The sequence below is a fragment of the Bos grunniens genome, chromosome 8 (genome assembly GCF_055505025.1).
Source record: "Bos grunniens cultivar Pamir isolate PY7600 chromosome 8, Bosgru_T2T1.0, whole genome shotgun sequence".
NCBI classification, from domain to species: domain Eukaryota; kingdom Metazoa; phylum Chordata; class Mammalia; order Artiodactyla; family Bovidae; genus Bos; species Bos grunniens.
In genome coordinates, this window is record NC_141172.1 from 9194833 (window position 1) to 9214046 (window position 19214).

General features: G+C 44.9%; 2 protein-coding genes across 6 annotated transcripts in view; one reads left to right on the top strand and one right to left on the bottom strand.

Moving 5' to 3' along the window:
- The window catches only part of ELP3 (elongator acetyltransferase complex subunit 3), a 217600-nt gene that overhangs the window by 124600 nt on the left and 73786 nt on the right, over positions 1–19214 (bottom strand). For all 3 annotated transcript variants that reach the window (XM_086414852.1, XM_086414847.1, XM_086414848.1), the window contains exon 3: positions 17968–18098. The gene's annotated coding sequence lies outside the window, so the exon portion shown is untranslated. The remainder of the gene's footprint in view (positions 1–17967; positions 18099–19214) is intronic.
- NUGGC (nuclear GTPase, germinal center associated) overlaps positions 3875–19214 on the top strand; it is a 50593-nt gene continuing 35253 nt past the window's right edge. Inside the window, exons 1-4 of one of the 3 annotated variants that reach the window (XM_086414843.1) lie at positions 3875–4012; positions 11446–11533; positions 16805–16909; positions 17921–18029. In XM_086414843.1, the coding sequence (XP_086270969.1) occupies positions 11491–11533; positions 16805–16909; positions 17921–18029 (257 nt within the window). In that variant the 5' untranslated portion in view covers positions 3875–4012; positions 11446–11490. Of the gene's footprint in view, positions 4013–10321; positions 10449–11270; positions 11355–11445; positions 11534–16804; positions 16910–17920; positions 18030–19214 lie in introns of those variants that run through there. The other 2 variants (XM_086414845.1, XM_086414844.1) reach the window with 2 other exon arrangements.

Consider the following 19214-nt stretch of genomic DNA (forward strand, 5'->3'; position numbering starts at 1 on the left):
TCATGATTATCTGGGTCTTGAAGATCTTTTTTGTACAATTCTTCTGTGTATTCTTGCCATCTCTTCTTAATATCTTCTGCTTCTGTTAGGTCCATACCATTTCTGTTCTTTATCGAGCCCATCTTTGCATGAAATGTTCTCTTGGTATCTCTAATTTTCTTGAAGAGATCTCTAGTCTTTCCCATTCTGTTGTTTTCCTCTATTTCTTTGCATTGATCGCTGAGGAAGGCTTTCTTATCTCTCCTTGCTCTTCTTTGGAACTCTGCATTCAAATGCTTTTATCTTTCCTTTTCTCCTTTGCTTTTTACTTGTATTCTTTTCATAGCTATTTGTAAGGCCTCCTCAGACAGCCATCTTGCTTTTTTGCATTTCTTTTTCTTGGGGATGATCTTGATCCCTGTCTCCTGTACAATGTCATGAACCTCAGTCCATAGTTCATTAGGCACTCTGTCTATCAGATCTAGTCCCTTAAATCTATTTCTCACTTCCACTGTATAATTATAAGGGATTTGATTTAGGTCATACCTGAATGGTCTGGTGGTTTTCCCTACTTTCTTCAATTTAAGTCTGAATTTGGTAATAAGGAGTTCATGATCTGAGCCACAGTCAGCTCCCGGTCTTGTTTTTGCTGACTGTATAGAGCTTCTGCATCTTTGGCTGCAAAGAATATAATCAATCTGATTTCAGTGTTGACCACCTGGTGATGTCCATGTATAGAGTCTTCTCTTGTGTTGTTGGAAGAGGGTGTTTGCTATGACCAGTGCGTTCTCTTAACAAAACTATTATATTAGCCTTTGCCCTGCTTCATTCCTTACTCCAAGGCCAAATTTGCCTGTTACTCCAGGTGTTTCTTGACTTCCTACTTTTGCATTCCAGTCCCCTATAATGAAAAGGACATCTTTTTTGGGTGTTAGTTCTAAAAGGTCATGTAGGTCTTCATAGAACTCTTGGGTAATCCCAAAGTGCAGCAAAATTTGAGAACCACTGACCAAGACCAGAGATGATAATGACTTGCGTAGGGGAGGAAGCAGTGGAGAGGGTGAGACATGTTCAGATTCTGAACATGCTTTAATGGTTTCAGCAAGACTTCCTGACAGCCAGATGTGGAGTGTGGAAGAAAGACAGGCATCGACATCAAGGGTGACATGGAGGGATGTGTAGGAGGGGCTGGATGTAGCTGTCATGAGCTGAACTGGGGAACACTGCAGGTGGAGGGGGGTTTCAGGGGAATGGGGGCTTAATTTGCATGTGTTGTGTTTGGGATACCTTGTGAGCTGTAAGACATGCAAGAGATCGGGGCTGGAGGTACCAAATGAGAGCGATGCGCATATGGGTGATACTTACAGATGTGAGAATAAAAGAAAGAAAAGAGTGCGACAGAAAGAAAAGAGACCAAAGATTAAGCTTTGGGGTATTCTATAATCGCCAGGAAACAGGAATAAGTAGGGAAGGAGGCTGAGGAGGTGCAACCAGGGAGGTGGGAAGGAAACTAGGCGAGCGTGGTTCCTGGAAGCCGAGTGGGAAAAAGTGTGTTGAGGAGGGAGTGATCCCCTGGATCAAATGCCATTGATGGGTCAACAAAGAGGAGGGTTGAAAATTAACTAGGATCACCGGAGACTCTGACACAAACAGTTTCACAGAGTGGCAGAAGTGAAGGCTTAACTGGAGTGGGTTGATGATTAAAAGGAGAGAGCTCTGAGACGGCAGCTTTAGAAACAACTCTTTGAGGGGGTTCGCCATAAAATACAGAGGAATGGGACAGCAGCTGGCAGGGAAGCCGGGCTCAGAGGGAGCGTTTGTTAAAATGGAATAAGTAACAGCATGTTTGTATGCTGATGGGAATAATCCAGGGGACACTGAAAATCTGATGAATGAAGAGGGGGCAGTAATCTACCTTGTCCTGCAGTTGGACAGAAGGAAGGGGATCTGATGCCCGAGAGAAAGGATTAGCTTTTGGTGGCTGTAGGCACTGTTCAGTCACTCAGTCGTATCTGACTCTCTGCGACCCCATGGACTGCAGCACGCCAGGCTTCCCTGTCCTTCACCATCTCCCTGAGCTTGCTCAAACTCATGTCCATTGAGTCAGTGATGCCATTCAAGCACCTCATTCTCTGTCGCTCCCTTCTCCTCCTGCCCTCAGTCTTTCCCATAGATGGGGTGTATTTGGAGTTCATCTATATCCAGGCTGGAAGGCAGAGCCAGTGATACATGTCGGGGGCGGGGGGCGGTTGGGTGTGATGGTGGGACTCTGTGGAAGTTCTCTTTCAGTTGCTTCAATGTTTCTAGTGAGTTCAGTGAAAACTCAGCTTGGTAGTTTGCCCAAACTCCTAATGGAGCTAGCATTCAGGTGTCCAATAGTATCAAAGGCCACCTTAATGAACCCAGCTTTAAAAATGACCAAAGTTCACGTTAGTTATTAGGGGCTTCCCTGGTGGCTCAGTGGTAAAGAACCTGCCTGCCAATTCAATCGCACAGGTGATGTGAGCTCAATCTCTGGCAAGGGAAGATGCCCTGGAGAAGAAAATGGCAACCCACTCCAGTATTCTTGCCTGGAGAATCCCATGGACAGAGGAACCTGGCGGGGCTATAGTCCACGGGAGCTGCAGAGAGTCAGACACGACTGAAGCAACTTAGCATGCACACACTTCAGTAGTACCTCTGGTTAATACAGGTAACTGTTGAAGTAGAGAAACAGCCAGTAGAGGGAGAGCTAAGCACACACAACATGAACGTATGCTATGATTTCAGCCCAAAGAAATCCAACAGTAGTGAAGGTAGTTCATGTTGATTTTCTTTGTTTTGAACTCCATATTGGTATTTCTATGGTTTTCTAATGGATGAGGCACACCAGCTTGCTAAATGTTGCAAGCAATTTTTAAGACCACATTCTTTCTGACCTTTTGTTGCTTTCCCACTTTGGACCAAAAACATACCTGCAGTTACTGCTGCTGCTGCTGCTGCGTTGCTTCAGTCGTGTCAGACTCTGTGCGACCCCATAGACGGCAGCCCACCAGGCTCCGCCGTCCCTGGGACTCTCCAGGCAAGGACACTGAAGTGGGTTGCCATTTCCTTCTCCAATGCATGAAAGTGAAAAGTGAAAGTGAAGTCGCTCAGTCATGTCTGACTCCTAGCGACCCCATGGACTGCAGCCTACCAGGCTCCTCTGTCCATGGGATTTTCCAGGCAAGAGTACTGGAGTGGGGTGCCATTGCAGTTACTGAGGGGTACCCTAGTAATGACTGACTCTGTCTTTGAAGGTCAAACACTACCTGAGCTGAAGGTTAAAAAAAAAAAAACAGATTTTATCCCTGTACTTGATGTGACTGTTGGGTGTTAGCAAGGAGGAATAGGTTCTGCTTTCTTCTCCTGGACGGCATTTCAAAAATACTTGTTTTCATGTTCTGTTTTTAAAAATGTGGATGCAAAATTTAAGTTCCAGAAAGAGTTATTTAAAACTGTATGACACTCATTTCTACAGTCACATGACCCAATGTCGTTTGGTTTTGGTGAATTTCAGGATTGTGTATCAAGAATCAGCTTATCTTCATCATCTCATATTATCCATCACTCCCAGTTGTCTTCTATTTGGGGCGGGGGGAACCGATACTTCGTCTCTCTTGGGACTGGGGTGATTTTCCTTGCTGCTTAGGTTAAATCAGATCCATCAGAATAACTCTCATCCTCAAGCAAAGGATACTGCAGGGTGGAAGCTGCAATCCATTTGGAAAGGAAAAATGATTAATGTGTAGGCATAGGGAAGAGAAAAATATGAGCGCCCCAGTTCACATACAACTGAAGTTTAAATGAAAGGTGCAGATAAGTACGTAACTATTTATGAGGGCGGAGACTGTCATAAATAGCTCTCTGATGGCAAATCAGTTTCACTTCTGCTTATGTAAATGTGGCTTTATGACAGGGGCCACAAAGGTGGTTCAACATACCTCGACCAAGGCAAAGAGGTTGCCACTGTCTTTGTGGAATCTTGGAGCTGTAGCATGCAAAGTGACATCTGGTAAGTTGTTTTTCTTATGCAATTTATGCTGTAACTTATGACTGATTAAAAAATAGCTTTAGAGAAAAATGGAGATGATGGTAGTTTCCATAGAATTCACAACCAACTTCCTCTCTCATCTTACATTAGTAAAGGTACATTTTTTATAATTAATGAACCAACATTTGTAGTAGTATTATTAACTAAAAGAAGAACAGTGAAAAGAAAAGAAAGTGAAAGTGTTAGTCGCTCAGTTGTGTTTGACTCTTTGTGACCCCCATGGACTGTAACCCACCAGGCTCCTCTGTCCATGGAATTCTCCAGATAAGAATACTGGACTGGGTAGACATTTCCTTCTCCAGGGAACTGGGGTCTCCTGCAATGGCAGGCAGGTTCTTTACTGTCTGAGCCACCAGGGAACCCTAAAGGTTATCCTCTATTCAGATTTTCTTAGCTGTTATCTAGTGTCTTTTTTCTGTTTTAGAATCCTATCTAGGGGAGGGAGATGGAGAAGGCAATGGCACCCCACTCCAGTACTCTTGCCTGGCAAATCCCATGGACAGAGGAGCCTGGAAGGCTGCAGTCCATGGGGTCGCTAAGAGTCGGACGCGACCGAGCGACTTCACTTTCACTTTTCACTTTCATGCATTGGAGAAGGAAATGGCAACCCACTCCAGTGTTCTTGCCTGGAGAATCCCAGGGACGGTGGAGCCTGGTGGGCTGCCGTCTATGGGGTCGCACAGAGTCAGACACGACTGAAGTGACTTAGCAGCAGCAGGGGAGGGGGATTTGGGAGAGAATGGACACATGTATATGTATGGCTGAGTCCTTTCGCTGTTCACCTGAAACCATCACAACGTTGTCAGTTGGCTATTCCCCAATACAAAATGTTTTTGGTGTTGTTTAAAAAAAGAATCCTATCCAGAACACCATATTACATTTAGCTGTTGTGTCTCTTCTTGGCTGTGACCTTGTGTTTGATGACTTTGACAGTTTTGAGGAGTCCTGGTCAGCTCTTCTGTAGGATTCACAAAGAGACTGGAGTTTCGGGTTTAGGGTGGAAGATCAGAGAGTTAAAGGTCATTCTCCTCCCGTCACATCAAAGGTACATATCATCAAGATGATTTACGACAGTTGTTGTTGACCTTGGTCATCTGGCTGAGGGAGTATTTGCAAAGTCTTTCTACTGTAAAGCGACTCTTTTTCCCCTTCTTTCCATCCTGTCCCCCTTGGAAGGAAGTTACTCTGTGAGGCCCATGCCCAAGGAGTGGGGGATTAAGTTCCCTTTCCTTCAGGGTGAAGTATCTTTAGAAATTGTTTGGAATTTTTCTGTGTGGGAGACTCATTTTTTCTCCTTCTCATGATTTTCCTAAAGTCAGTTATTTCTTGAGGGAAAGTGATTTTACTTTACTTAAGTGAATTTTATGGCTGCGTAAAGGCCAATGAACTAGAAATCTGGAGAATCGGGGCTTAGTTTGAATTTTATAACAGTGTGATCTTAGGCAAGTCATCAATCCTTCTTCCCCAAAGAAAACTTGTGTTCCAGGCACCATTAATATTAAATGCATCAATACGAAACTGAGTTTAGTATTAACATCATCTTATGCCTCATTAAGTTTGGCAAGCTTGGTCGAGCAATATGAAAGGATTCAAGTTCATTGCCGTAAAATCTGATAAAGTATGTAATGAAAATATCTGCTTACTTTACTTATCTAGTCACCTGGGGGAGAAGGACTGAAAAAAGCCATGCCTCCTCTACTGAATCTACCTCTGGCAGCCGTGCTCCTAATGTTGCACACAGAAGCTGATGCATTAATGCTGAAAACATAACTCTTTTCCTCCGGGGGTTTGATGGCCCTTGTTTCACTTTCGCTTCTAAGCTAATGTGTTTAAATTGTCCCTTTAGAGAGTACCCAGTTTGGAAGAGCCGTGTAATGTCCAATAAAGTGGTTAGGAAATTCTGCCATCACCAAAAGTATTTAAGCATTAAAAAAAAGAGAGAGGAGATAAATCCACAACATTGCATTTTTAAGAATCTGCTCCTTGCTCTTATTTCATTCTTCAATTACCTCCCTGTGGGAGGGGACAAGATGCTACCAAGGGCATATAACCCTGAAGATGCTTCATCAATGGGAACAAGAATGGGGGTCAGTTTACCATTTATGGTGGCATCTGTTCCCCCTGCCCACAAAAGTTGACTTTGCCCAGGTAAATATTAGTACTGATTTCTTGTTAAACTATCTTCACCAAATATTCTGAAAGTCAATAACATTTGTCCAGGTGCATAAGTGTCTGTGGGGCTTCCCAGGTGGCTCAGGAGTAAAGAATCTGCCTGCCAATGCAGGAGATGTGGGTGACGTAGGTTCAATCCCCCTGGCTAAGTAAAGGGTAACACACTCCAGTACTCTTGCCTGGGAAATTACACAGATAGAGGAGCCTGGCGGGCTACAGTCCATGGGACTGAAAGAGAGTCAGACATGACTGAGCGCATGGAAGTGTCTATAGACCAGCTTTGCATCAGTGTCACATACAGCCCTCGCAATGAACTCCAGACGTTAAGTATTTTTCTATTCTCATCTTACATGTGGATAAACTGGGACTCAGAGAGGTTAAGTGCTCTGTTTAGTGTCACACTGCAGTACCAGAGCAGGATCCCCCAATCCAGGCATTCTGACTCCAAATCCTGAGTACTTTCCCCATGGCATCCCTCACAGCCTGGAACATAAACCTGGGTGTGCAGACACCTTGCCCATTTTCTTTCCTCGCGTGTCCCCAGGCCCTAGAACCATGTCTGGCACACAGTAAACACTTCACAAATGTTTGCTGAATGAATGAATATAATTCCTGCTGTTATTAATTTTACCATCCAAGAATATGTTTAAAAGACACACGTCATTCAACACATATTTACTCAGCGCTCACTATGTACTGAGCACTTTCCACATTTATTAAAAGTAGGGAAGAAACCAACGTTAATGATCAAAATGCCCCTTCAAGTTACTTTGCTAATTTAAGTATTTTAATTTTTTTCCTGTTACTGTGGCCTTGGGGCAGGGGAGGGGTGCTGGGGTCGGGGACTGGAAATGGAAGGAAAACAAGAATCTAGTGGGGAGAGGTTAATGATGTGAAGCAAGGGAGGGTGGGACAAGATTCAGACTAAAGGAGAAGAGACTTAGATGTTTGTAATTCTTCATAAACACATTAAATTCTGCTCTGGACATGGACTGAAAGCAATGAACTACTCACTGCCCCCCCAACACACACACACAATCACGCATGCTCACGTGTACCCCCCAATGCCCCCGGCAGTCTGGCTTTGTTTTATTCTGAGGTCACTAGCTTCAGTTGGTGTCCTTAAGCCCAGTTTCATCAAGCTACCACTCTCGCTCCTACTCAACAGCCTTCACTCCCCAAATGCCTCCTCGTGCATTAAAGGGAACCCCTCATTTGTGTTCACTGTTCTCTCCATCTCTTACTCTGAAGCTCCAGAGATGGTTTAAATAGTACCAGTTAGAGGTTTCTTGGTGGAATGATGAGAACCCTGAACTTGGACTCACTGTCTGACCTTGAACAGGTCCCTTCCCCTCTCCAGGCCTCAGTGTCCACATCTGTAGAAGGGGCTCAAGAACATTATTTCATTCCACTCTAGGAAGCTCTTCTAGGACAGGAGTGACCACTGCCTTGGTGTCACCTCTGTTATGTTCTTTTAAGGAAAAAAGAGTGTATGCAAACACAAAAAGAGGAAAGGGAGAGTGAGAGAAGCAAGAAAAACTGTCAAAAGTCACAATTATTTGACAGGAAACTGGTGCTGTGCAGCCTTCCCACATCTAGCTAAATATGCAGAGTCCCTTTTAAAAGATGCTATTCTTAGGCTCTCTGCACATGAATGTAAATAAGTACTCAAATCAAAACTTACACGCTAACCGCACAGTTGAAATACAAGCGAAATAAACCACACATCAAAACTTTGCCCTGTGAGCCACACGTGTGGACGTTTTCAACTGCTTCTCTGCAGAAACAGGTTTCACAAAACACACCACGGTTGCTGCCTCTTTGGGGGAGAAAGTGGAGCCCAACATAATTTGAGGAAGGACTCTGGGTCTTTTGCTCTTTAAAATGAACCTGAAATCACCGTATTATCAATCATGCTCCTTTTGACTATCGTTACTGTTCGTATAGTTGCTCAGTCGTGTCCGACTCTTTTGCGACCCCATGAACTGCAGCCTGCCAGGCTCCTCTGTCCATGGGATTTCCCAACCAAGAACACTGGAGTGGGTTGCCATTTCCTTCCCCAGGGGATCTTCCCAACCTAGGGATTGAACCTGTGTCCCCTGCATTGGCAGTCGGGGAAGCCTGATCCATCTTCTGTATTTGTTCCTGGCACTGGCTAGTACAACCAATCGAAGGTCTACAGTGGATCTGTACCCCGGGAGGACCATACATTTGTTGTCTCCAGAGCCCATTGTGATATGACGTTTAATATTTTGTGTGTGTGACTATGGCTCATGGAGTTGCCATCTTCAGAAAACAACAGATATATTTCCAGGGGGCAATTCCTAGTTTCACATCTAAAGTTATTGTTAGGCACTATCATATTTTTTCTCCTAACTTGCCTAGGTTTTGCCGAGGTTTAGCATTTCCAACCCAGAGAAGGCGAGTGAGTCGGACACGACTGAGCCACTTCCCTTTCACTTTTCACTTTCATGCACTGGAGAAGGAAATGGCAACCCACTCCAGTGTTCTTGCCTGGAGAATCCCAGGGATGAGGGAGCCTGGTGGGCTTCCATCTATGGGGTCACACAGAGTCGGACACAACTGAAGCGACAGCAGCAGCAGCATTTCCAACCAGGAAACTGTCATGAATTTTAGTAACCTCATAGAGTTTTCCCACCACCGGCTTTACTGATGAACATTTCAAGCAAGAACACGGTATCTTGGGATTTGAGGAAGCCTTAAAGCCCGTCTAGTTCAATGCTGTTATTAGGTGATCATAACAGTGAAAGTTTAGACACTTCTAGGAGCAGAAAATTCATTACTTACTAAGGGAGCTCGTTCCATTTTGGACAACTCTGAATACAAGAGAAACGTTCAGCAAAAATGTACTTTCTTATACTTTCCACCTAGTGGATCTAGTTGTCCCCTCTTGGCACCACTGGAAACAGGCATTATCTCACTATTGTATTCAACTCTAAGGTTAAGTATTTCAAGACCACACAAAGTCCTCTCCACATCTTCTGCTTCAGCCCATGTCTTCCTTCCCTCAAGCTAAACATTCCCAGTTCCTATGGAGCAGTCCTATCAAAAACGAATTTGAGTGGCTTCCCTGGTGGTCCAGTGGTTAAGAATTCGCCTTGCAATGCAGGGGACATGAGTTCGATACTTGGTTGGGGAACCAAGATCCCACGTGCCGTGGAGCAACTAAGCCTGAGCACCGCAACTACCGAAGCCTGAGCACCACAACTAGAGAATTTGTGCTCTACAAGAAAATCTCCCACATGACGCAATGGAGATCCTGCAGCTTCAACAAAGACCCCATGCAGCCAAATACATAAACGTTTAAAAACAGATTCGGTGTTTAGACACCCTTGGCCTCGGAATCTCATCAAAAGCTTCCCATCCACTGTAATTAATTAATTCAGCACTACGATCGATCATTGCCGTTCACAATAGAAATATGACATTGAAACAAAAGCAGCCATGACCTCGAATAGCTCAGACGTAAAGAAAGAATCACAAGCGTACAATTCAGGTGTGCTCGGATCAGCGGTGGCACAAGAGGGGGACGAATGGGAACCGGGACACAGCTGCACAGAGGAAACGTGCAAACGAGATGCTAAGAAAGAGTCGCGATTCTCCAGGAAGAAGAGGGGAGCACATTTCTTCTTGACTCCCCTGCCTCGGAGGACTGTAAGGAGTTTGGGGCGGTCTGAGCCCAGGTGAGGAATGGAGAGATGAGGCACCTCCTAGCAAAGGCTCAGGAACGTGTACAGAGCAGAGTTCAGACCACACTCACCAACACCCACCAGGAAGAGAAAGCATTTGTTCTGTTAATGCCCATGAGCTGAACTAAGGGTGAGTGGCTCTTTTGACTGAGGAGCTGCGATTTTCGTTTGGGAGTGATATGTAAATGAGGCACAGTCTTGCTAACTAACGGCCGTGTGTCTACTGGGGGTTGACAGGTCAGTTGAGCTTTTGCATATTTCAGAAGGGCTGGTGACTCTCTGCTTTTGAATTATGCAGCTGAGTAGTCCAATCAGCAGCATCAGAAATGGAGAGGAAGCACGTGGGGTGCCCCGCCTTGTGTGCCCCGGATCCTCCCTGATCTGTGGAGGCAGAAACACTCCAGGACATCAGCACTCGCTCTTCTGAGGCTTTGTGGATCCAGTTTTCCCTCTGTGTTCAGTCCCTGTCTCCCAGGGCTGGAGACAGGTTCGATCCGATACTTCTTTTTTTGGAGGTACCTCCCCCCCCACCCCCTCCCCCACAGATGCCCCATGAGGCGGAGCTGACATAATCCCCAATTGGGGTGTCTCCCTGATTGCAGTGCCGGGTGGGGTGGTGAGGAAGACCCAGAGAACCTAACGGTTATTGCATCTCTTATTCCCCGCTCAGCATCCTCCGGAGCAACTCCAGGGGATCCCAGGAATATCAAATGTTCCATCCACCTCCCCGATACTTGCTGAGACCCGCTGGGACTCAGTGTCACTCAATGGCCCAGGGGTTCCGGGCTTACCTGATGGGGGCGCTGATGTCTCCCAAAACAGCAAAGCTGTATAACTTCACCTTCAAGGCTCTGGTCGTTAGAGGTTTATTGTCTTTTCAGACTGAGCTGCCTTCAAGATCTCAGGTCATTTCAGTTTAAAGGTCAATGGATAAAAAATGGTGGGGATATATGTGTATGTCTGGCTGATTCATTTTGCTGTGCAGCAGAAGTAACAGCATTGTAAAGCAACGACACTCCAATAAAAAGTAACAACGAAAAGAATAGATTCCAAGAATTTCTTTTAAAAATCTGCTATATACATTCATGTGTAGTTTTGTGTGCGGACACAGCTGTCAACTCTTTGGTATAAATACTGATTCATGACTGCCAGATCAATGCTGAGTATGTTCAGTATTGTAACAAGTTGACAGTCTTCCAACAGTGGTAATATTTGGCACCATCAGCAATAAATAGTCATTTCTTTTGCTCAAAAAAAAAAAATTCTATGGATTCAACTATTGCTGAAAATCAATAGTCAAACATGGACTTTTGTCATATTTAAACCAACACACAGTGGACAAGCTGTTATAAAGGATTCAGAGATAAGGTAGAATAGCCATTGCCCTTTAGAAGCTTGGTATCTAATTGGGGAGACAAAGCGTAAGCAAAATTACATGTTCTTTTTGTTTTGTATTTATAATTTCTGCCGTCTACTCCTCCCCACCCCCACTCTGTACTTTGTATTTTTCAGGCTGATGCTCTAAGTGGACAAAAGCAGGCGGTTACATAACAGGAAATGGCAGAAACTGAAGATTTTCTGATTCGGGAGCTACATCCAGGTAACATCCCTTCACTATCTCCTGATGAAGAGAGCAAGAACTATTTACCATTATATATATGTGTGTGTGTGCTAAGTCGCTTCAGTCGTGTCCAACTCTTTGTGACCCCATGGACTGTAACCCACCAGGCTCCTCTGTCCATGGGATTTCCCAGGCAGGAATACTGGAATGGGTTGTCATTTCCACCTCCAGGGGATCTTCCTGACCCAAGGATCCAAATTGCATCTCTTGCACTGCAGGTGGATTCTCTACCACTACGCCATTGGAGAAGCCCTGAGCAATATCTATTTGCCATTATAACCAAGGGCAAAGGGGTAGGGACTGTATCATTTTTCACTGTTCTTTATTGAGAAGCTGCTTTCTCACAACGTATTTTAACAGTGGATGAATATCAATTATTTCAATAACAACTAAAAGAGCCCATTAATAATCTAGTGGGTTATCTGACCAGAAATTCAACTTGTGCCCCCCACCCTCCTTTAAAAGTTCAAATAAATAAAATTCAAAAATAAATACATAAATAAAAGAAGGTTCCAGGAAACCATCTTGGATTTTCCGAGGGCATCCCGCTCTCAGAATGGAGAAGGTAAGCCCCTGGAATCATTTTGCATGCTTTCTGAAGGAGAGCTGTAGGGTGAACCACACTGGAGTCCCTGAGGGTGGCCTCCCTTCCTAGAAGCCTGGGTGGAGGACACCCAGAGACAAGGAGGGAACTTCCCCTGGGAAGATGCATTTAAGTAACCCCTAGTTACAAAACAATCCTTTGTGTTTTGAGAACTGGAGAGGAAAAATTTTCTTACTCCTGGGGATGAATTCCCTTAGCGGCAAGGGTCAGTGGGGGTAGTGCTGGTATCTGAGACATGGCTGGGCAAGCAAACTGAAGGAATTGCAACTTTAGGGCCCCCTTGGGAGACGTTAGTCCTGAAGGTGTGGGGCGTCCTGCTGGGAAAATCTGCGGCAGGTTCCCTCAAGGATCTGATCAAAGCGTCTATATTGAGACGGTTGTCAAAAGCGACACCTTGTGGCAGCAAGGAGCCATAGCAGCAGAGACCACGGCAGGCTTCTTGGGACGGCCCCGCCCAGCCCTCTGCTCTTTCCTCCAATGTTGTCTAGTCCATAAGTTCTGTCAGACTATTTTGTGACCCCATGGACTGTGGCCTGCTAGGCTCCTCTATCCATGGGATTTCCCAGGCAAGAATATTGGAGTGTGTTGCCAATAAATCAGTGTAATATCGTGGAAAAGGGAAAGGAGTGCTTGAACAATTACAGGGAAGATAAGAGAAATGGCCAGTTCACATCCATTCATTCTGGTTACAATTTAGTATGAAACCATTCGGGAAGATCCCCTGGAGGAGGGCATGGCAACCCATTCCAGTATTCTTGCCTGGAGAATCCCATGGACAGAGGAGCCTGGTGGGCTACAGTCTGTAGGTCACAGAGAGTTGGACACCACTGAAGCGACTTTCCATGCATGCACTACCATTAAGTGTTTTAAATCCCAGATGAACTACTTTCTCCCTTCCACCTGTTTTTTCATTTTAGATATTAAAGGCAAAGTGTAAAACCTGCTTTATCTGACTTCTCAGTGTTTGCTTTTGTTGAGAAATAAGTTTCCAAACTTTGATCAGACTAATTGCCACTCCTTACAAAGTTGAAATAAAGGCCAGGATACATGGGCTGTATACTAAGACTCTATTATGCTTGTGGCTAAGATCCTCTGCAAATGTTGTTTAAACAAGAGTTCCTGAGTTACAGGGTCAAGATCAAGGCCCTCCATCCTTTTACTCTTTGCACAAGCAGGTGTGAAAACACTCTGGAATTCCAAGACACCGTTTATAATGTGTTCTAAAGTGTTCTTCAGCAAACCACTGGCCTAGCGGCTGGAGTAGTATTTTTTTAGTAGTTAAAAATTATCTGTTTTATTTTGGTAAAACTTTTTGGTAAGTTTTCTAGGATTTCACTTGATAGCTTTAATCATAACATATTTAAAATTCTTGTTTTTCTTTTTTAAGCTCTGGGATGAATAAAATAGAAGACTAATTTATAAACATCTTCCAGAATATTAAACCACAATAGATAATGATTTAAAGTAAAAAGACTGTAATTGTGCATCGAAAAACATTGGACATGTGGTATCCATTCTTGGCTTCTAGTTATTGCTCTGTCATTTGCTAGCTCCGCACCCATACAAGTCTCTTGATTTCTCTACATCTGAAGCCATACATATTTTACATTGCTTTCCAGCTCATAAATCCTGTGATTCTGTCACCTCCTTGTTATCAATATCAAGGTTCAAAAGTTTAACCCACAGTGGATTTCCTTAAGCTAAAGTACTGAAGTTAGATATTGATATTTGCTTATTATAATCAAATACTTTGGGGACTTCAGAAAACCTTAAATGCTTCCATTTTAAAAAAGCTTTTAATTTTATATGGCGTACAGTTGATTAAAAACGTTGTGATGGTTTCAGGTAACAACAAAGAGATTCACTTCTGCCTATACACATGTCCTTTTCCAAATTTTTTTCCCATTTAGGTTGTTACAGAGTATTGATCAGAGTTCTCTGTACTATACAGTAGGTTCTTGTTAGTTATCCATTTTTAAAAAAATTTTTATAGGAGTATATTGCTTTACAATATGTGCTAGTTTCTACTGTATAGCAAAGGGAACCAGCCATCAGTTCAGTTCAGTTCAGTCGCTCAGTCGTGTCCTACTCTTTGTGACCCCATGAATCACAGCTCGCCAGGCCTCCCTGTCCATCACCAACTCCCGGAGTTCACTCAGACTCACGTCCATCGAGTCAGTGATGCCATCCAGCCATCTCATCCTCTGTCGTCCCCTTCTCCTCCTGCCCCCAACCCCTCCCAGCATCAGAGGCTTTTCCAATGAGTCAATTCTTCGCATGAGGTGGCCAAAGTACTGGAGTTTCAGCTTCAGCATCATTCCCTCCAAAGAAATCCCAGGGCTGATCTCCTTCAGAATGGACTGGTTGGATCTCCTTGCAGTCCAAGGGACTCTCAAGAGTCTTCTCCAACACCACAGTTCAAAAGCATCAATTTTTTGGCACTCAGCCTTCTTCACAGTCCAACTCTCACATCCATACATGATCACAGGAAAAACCATAGCCTTGACTAGACGGACCTTTGTTGGCAAAGTAATGTTTCTGCTTTTGAACATGCTATCTAGAACCAGCCATACGTGTACCTATATCCCCTCTTTTAGGATTTCGTTCCCTTTAAGGTCATCATAGAGCATTAAGCAGAGTCCCCTGTGCTATACAATAGGTCCTTGTTTGTTATCCATTTTAAATACAGCAGTGTGTACATGTCCATCCCAAACTCCCTAGCTCGTGGCATACATTTTTCTTCTTCTCTGCCCCTTTCTCTCTAGCTCTAGCCACGGAGCCAGCAACCACTTGGTGTTTAGTTCTAAGGCAGTCCTTAAACTGAGCCAGGATAAATTCTTTGCGTGGAGCATACTTGTAAGGTTAGAATGTCTGAGATGGAAGGGTCTACGGACAAGCTCTTTCAACTCCCTGTCACTGCGTGAGCAGGAGCAGGCCAAGATTCAGGCCTTGGCAGACAGCTCACCCTGCACTGCAATACTCTGGGGTGTAAGCTGGCTCCAAAACACTGAGGAATTTGTGCAGGAAGATGCCCAACTGAGGCTGCCTGAGCTGTCTGGGAGACTCGGGCCTGGAGCCCCATGTGGGAGGTTGGGCCTTCTGCTCAGGTTGCCATCCTGGGTCCCTGAGTGATGCGCCCTTTCTGTGGTTCTTGAGGGAAGATGACCTCCCAGTGTCACGCTCAGTTTGGGGGCCTCATACCCTTATATAAGCTTAGAGAGTTATGACTCTTGGGGTCAACTGTTTTCCCAGGTCACCTCACGGCCATTTGCTAAGGTTTATACCACCCCCAGGAGCGCTGGATTCGGCCGTTTCCAACAGTCTTGACCCCAAAGACCCCCGTACTGTCCTTTTCTCACCAGGTGAATCCTGCCAGGGGGGTGTTTTCTAAAACCCATCCAGGGACTTCTCTGGTGGTCCAGGGATTACGAATCCACCTTCCAAGGCACGGGACGTGGATTTGACTCCTGCTTGGGGAACTACATTCCTACATGCCGTGGGGCAATTAAGACTATGTGCTGCAACCACTGCGCCCAAGCACCACAACGTGAGAGAAGCCGTCACACCACAATGAAAGATCCCGCACACCACAACAAGGACCCAATGCAGCCAGATGAATTCTTCTTTAAAAAAAAGTTAAAATACTACAATTGATTTTAATGTATATTTAACTGTGTCGCAATGGTGCTCAGTATTTCCTTATATTTCATATTTAATTATTATGGCTTAAAGAATAAACATGTAACCAAGACCCAGCACAATCCAAAAAAAAAAAAAAAAACCAAACCATCTAAACACACTGTTTTGGTTTTCAGTTAAACCCTTTCCTGAGGATGATGGAGCCTCCCAGTCCTTCACTTTGTAACCAACAGAAACCACTGAAGTGAATAGACCTCTGCAGGACTACAAAGATTTGCTTCTTGGCAACTTTTTTCCTTGCCTATGTAAGGAAGCAGCTACTAACATCTTTAAGGCAGGAAGGAGGAAAAAGCCTCACTCTCCGCAATTTAATCTCTGAGGGACATCCACTTGGAGGGTACCCTCCACAGCTCTTGTATTCCTTCTATTTTTGTCAACTGACTCATTGTACAGATGAAGAAACTGAGGCTCGGGGAGAAGAAGGGATTTGCCTTGGTCACATGGCCCGTTCTGTTCTCTCATTCTGCTCCTGATCAATTTCCTGGGTTGCAAAGATGTCCCTGAGGCCTTTCTCCACCCCACACTGAGCCATCTCAGGCTTCCCTATCCAGCCATCTTGGCTTCCCAGGATTCGCAAACAGGAACGTTTCATGTCATCTTGACTTGTCTTCTGGGGAGATAGGTTGGGCTGCATTTGGAACTAGATGCAAAGTCCTGGGACTCTGGGAATTGGAAATCAGACTGGAATGACCCAACAGGGCTGCTTCTGAAATGAGCTCACAAACAACCAGGGCTGGCAGGGATCCTTCTAGCCTCTTGGGGTTTGTGTGTCGATAGAGGTCAGGCAAAAACAGTGACCTCTGAACCACACAGGGATGAGAGTGACGACCCCCCTTCACAGTCGAAAATCTGCATATAAGTGGACTGTGTTTTTGGTCTACGGTACACCATGCCCTCAAGACCTATAATTTTATATGTAATTTTATGTAACTTCTGTTTATCTCTAGAGGATGATGATATATTTAAAGAACCAATGAGAAAAAGAAGACGATCCGATCGAGACCAGAGGTTTCGAGCATTTCCCTCTGTGGAACAAAGCGCCCTCAAGGAATGTGAGTGTCCTGAAAATGCTTTATTGCTTGTCTGATGCAGCTCTGTCCTTTCCCAGATGTGTTAACATCCTCAAAAGAAGAGAAGGGTACTTGGAGAAGCAGAAGCAGGATGGAACATCTCTGAATGATCTTGATCCCATTAAAGGAGCCCTCGGGACGTCCCTGGTGGTCCAGTGGTTAAGATTCTGAGCTCCCAGTGCAGAGGGCCCAGGTTTGATCCTTGGTCGGGGAATTAGATCCCACATACTACAACCAAGAGTCTGCATGCCGCAACTAGGACCCAATACAGCCAAATAAATAAATATTTAAAAAAAAAACAGGAGGCCTCCTGGTCTCTGCAGAGATACTGTGATCTGACAGTTTATCTCTCAAGATCTGGATAGAAGGCTTGTTACAAAAATAATCTCTTCCTGATTAACACTGAAAATGGTTGGTCTGGTCCTTTTGTGGGTATTTATAGGATGTGCTTGCAGTTTTCTTCTATTTGTGACCACAGGAGAGAAGACTGTAGAGGTGCTGTAGCCCATGGTGAAGTGGACGCTGACTTGTGTTACCTTGTGCTTCAGAGCCGCCTGGCTCCTTGGGGGGCTCTCGTCATCAGTGATTGCTCTCTCCCACGATCTGTGACCTCTCCCATCAGATAACTTGCTCTTTTGTTTAACTGGCTTTTCATTTCATCCCCCACCCCCGCCCCGCCTTTTCTGCCGTATTAAGCAGACTCCTGCTGTGCAGACCAAGTGCTTGATCCCTGCCAGGTTTTAATGTGCTTGGTCACTCAGTCGTGTCTGACTCTTTGCGACCCCCTGGACTGCAGCGCACCAGGCTCCTCTGTCCATGGGGATTCTCCAGGCAAGAAGAGTGGGTTGCCATCCCCTCTTCCAGGGGATCTTCCCGACTCAGGGATCGAACCCAGGTCTCCCGCATTGCAGGTGGATTCTTTATTGTCTGAGTGACCAGGAACGCCTGCCAGGTATTAATACATCCCTGCTAATACATCTCTATTGATTCCAGATGAAAAACTGGAGTCTCGGACCAGAAGAGTTTTGAGCAACACTTACCAGAAACTTATTCAGTCTGTGTTCCTGGATGATAACATCCCCAACAGCATCAAGTACCTCATGTGAGTCTGGTATTGGCTACCATCAGATATTCCTTGGATGTCTCTCCTTAGGTGGTAGCAGATGCTTTTCTGCAATAATGAAAGAGAATTTCTGGTTAGGAACTAAGCAAAGAAAGCCAGAAAGTTCTGTTGCTATGGGCCATTTCTGTTAACGCTGGTGGTTGCCACACTGCACTGTCACCGTTGCTAGGGAATCTGCTAAAGATTTTGAAAATGGAAAGTGAAAGTGCTTTACATTCGTACATCAGATTCCATTTAACTGTCCCAAAATGCCCAATAAAGTAGAAGCCATGATTATCACTCCAGTATTTTCCTAAAATTGAGGCTCAAAGAGTCCAAGACATTGACCAAAGTCACACTGCTGATGAGTAAAAGGGGTGGAATCTAGCCCAGGCTGTGGGACTCTGAGCCTGTGCCATCAAAGGTCCTGTCCAGCTGCCTTGAAAGATTTAAGTGGGGTCGAGGCTACATCTCCTGCCCAGTAAGACCTCAGGGTTGCTCCTAATAACACTTCCCACCACTGTATAAAGTTCATGTCTAAGATCAAGCCTGTGTAATTTTCATGGAACATAAACAAGGAGATGTCACATCTATATAGACGTTGTAGAGTTTGTGTAGAATTATCATTTCTTCTTCTTGTGTGTTCAGTCTTGTCCTTCTCTTTGCGACCCCATGGGCTGTAGCCCACCAGGCTCCTCTGTCCATGGGATATCCCAAGCAAGAATCCTGGAGTGGGTTGCCATTTTCAACTCCAGGCGATCTTCCCGACCCAGGGATTGAACCCATGTCTCTTGCCTCTCTTGCACTGGCAGGCAGATTTTTTACTACTGTGCTACCTGGAAGAATTATCATTGCCAAATATTTTTGCATATTCTTTTTTTAAATAAAAGATTTTTTTCTGTGCTGAGTCTTGGTTGCAGCACATGTTCCCTGGCTGCAGCACGCACGCTTCTCTAGTTGCAGCACGTAAGTTTCCCTAGCTGTGGCACGTGGGCTCAGTGGCCCCGGAGCGTGTGGTTGGTTCCCCGACCAGACCAGGGATCCAGCCCACACCCCTGCATTGGAAGGCAGATTCTTCACCACCCAGTTAGGGAAATCCCTTTTTGCATAATCTCATTTGATCCTCCTGACAACTCTGTATAGTTAACAGGGCTGAATATTCTCCTTTGACCAAAGAGACTGCAG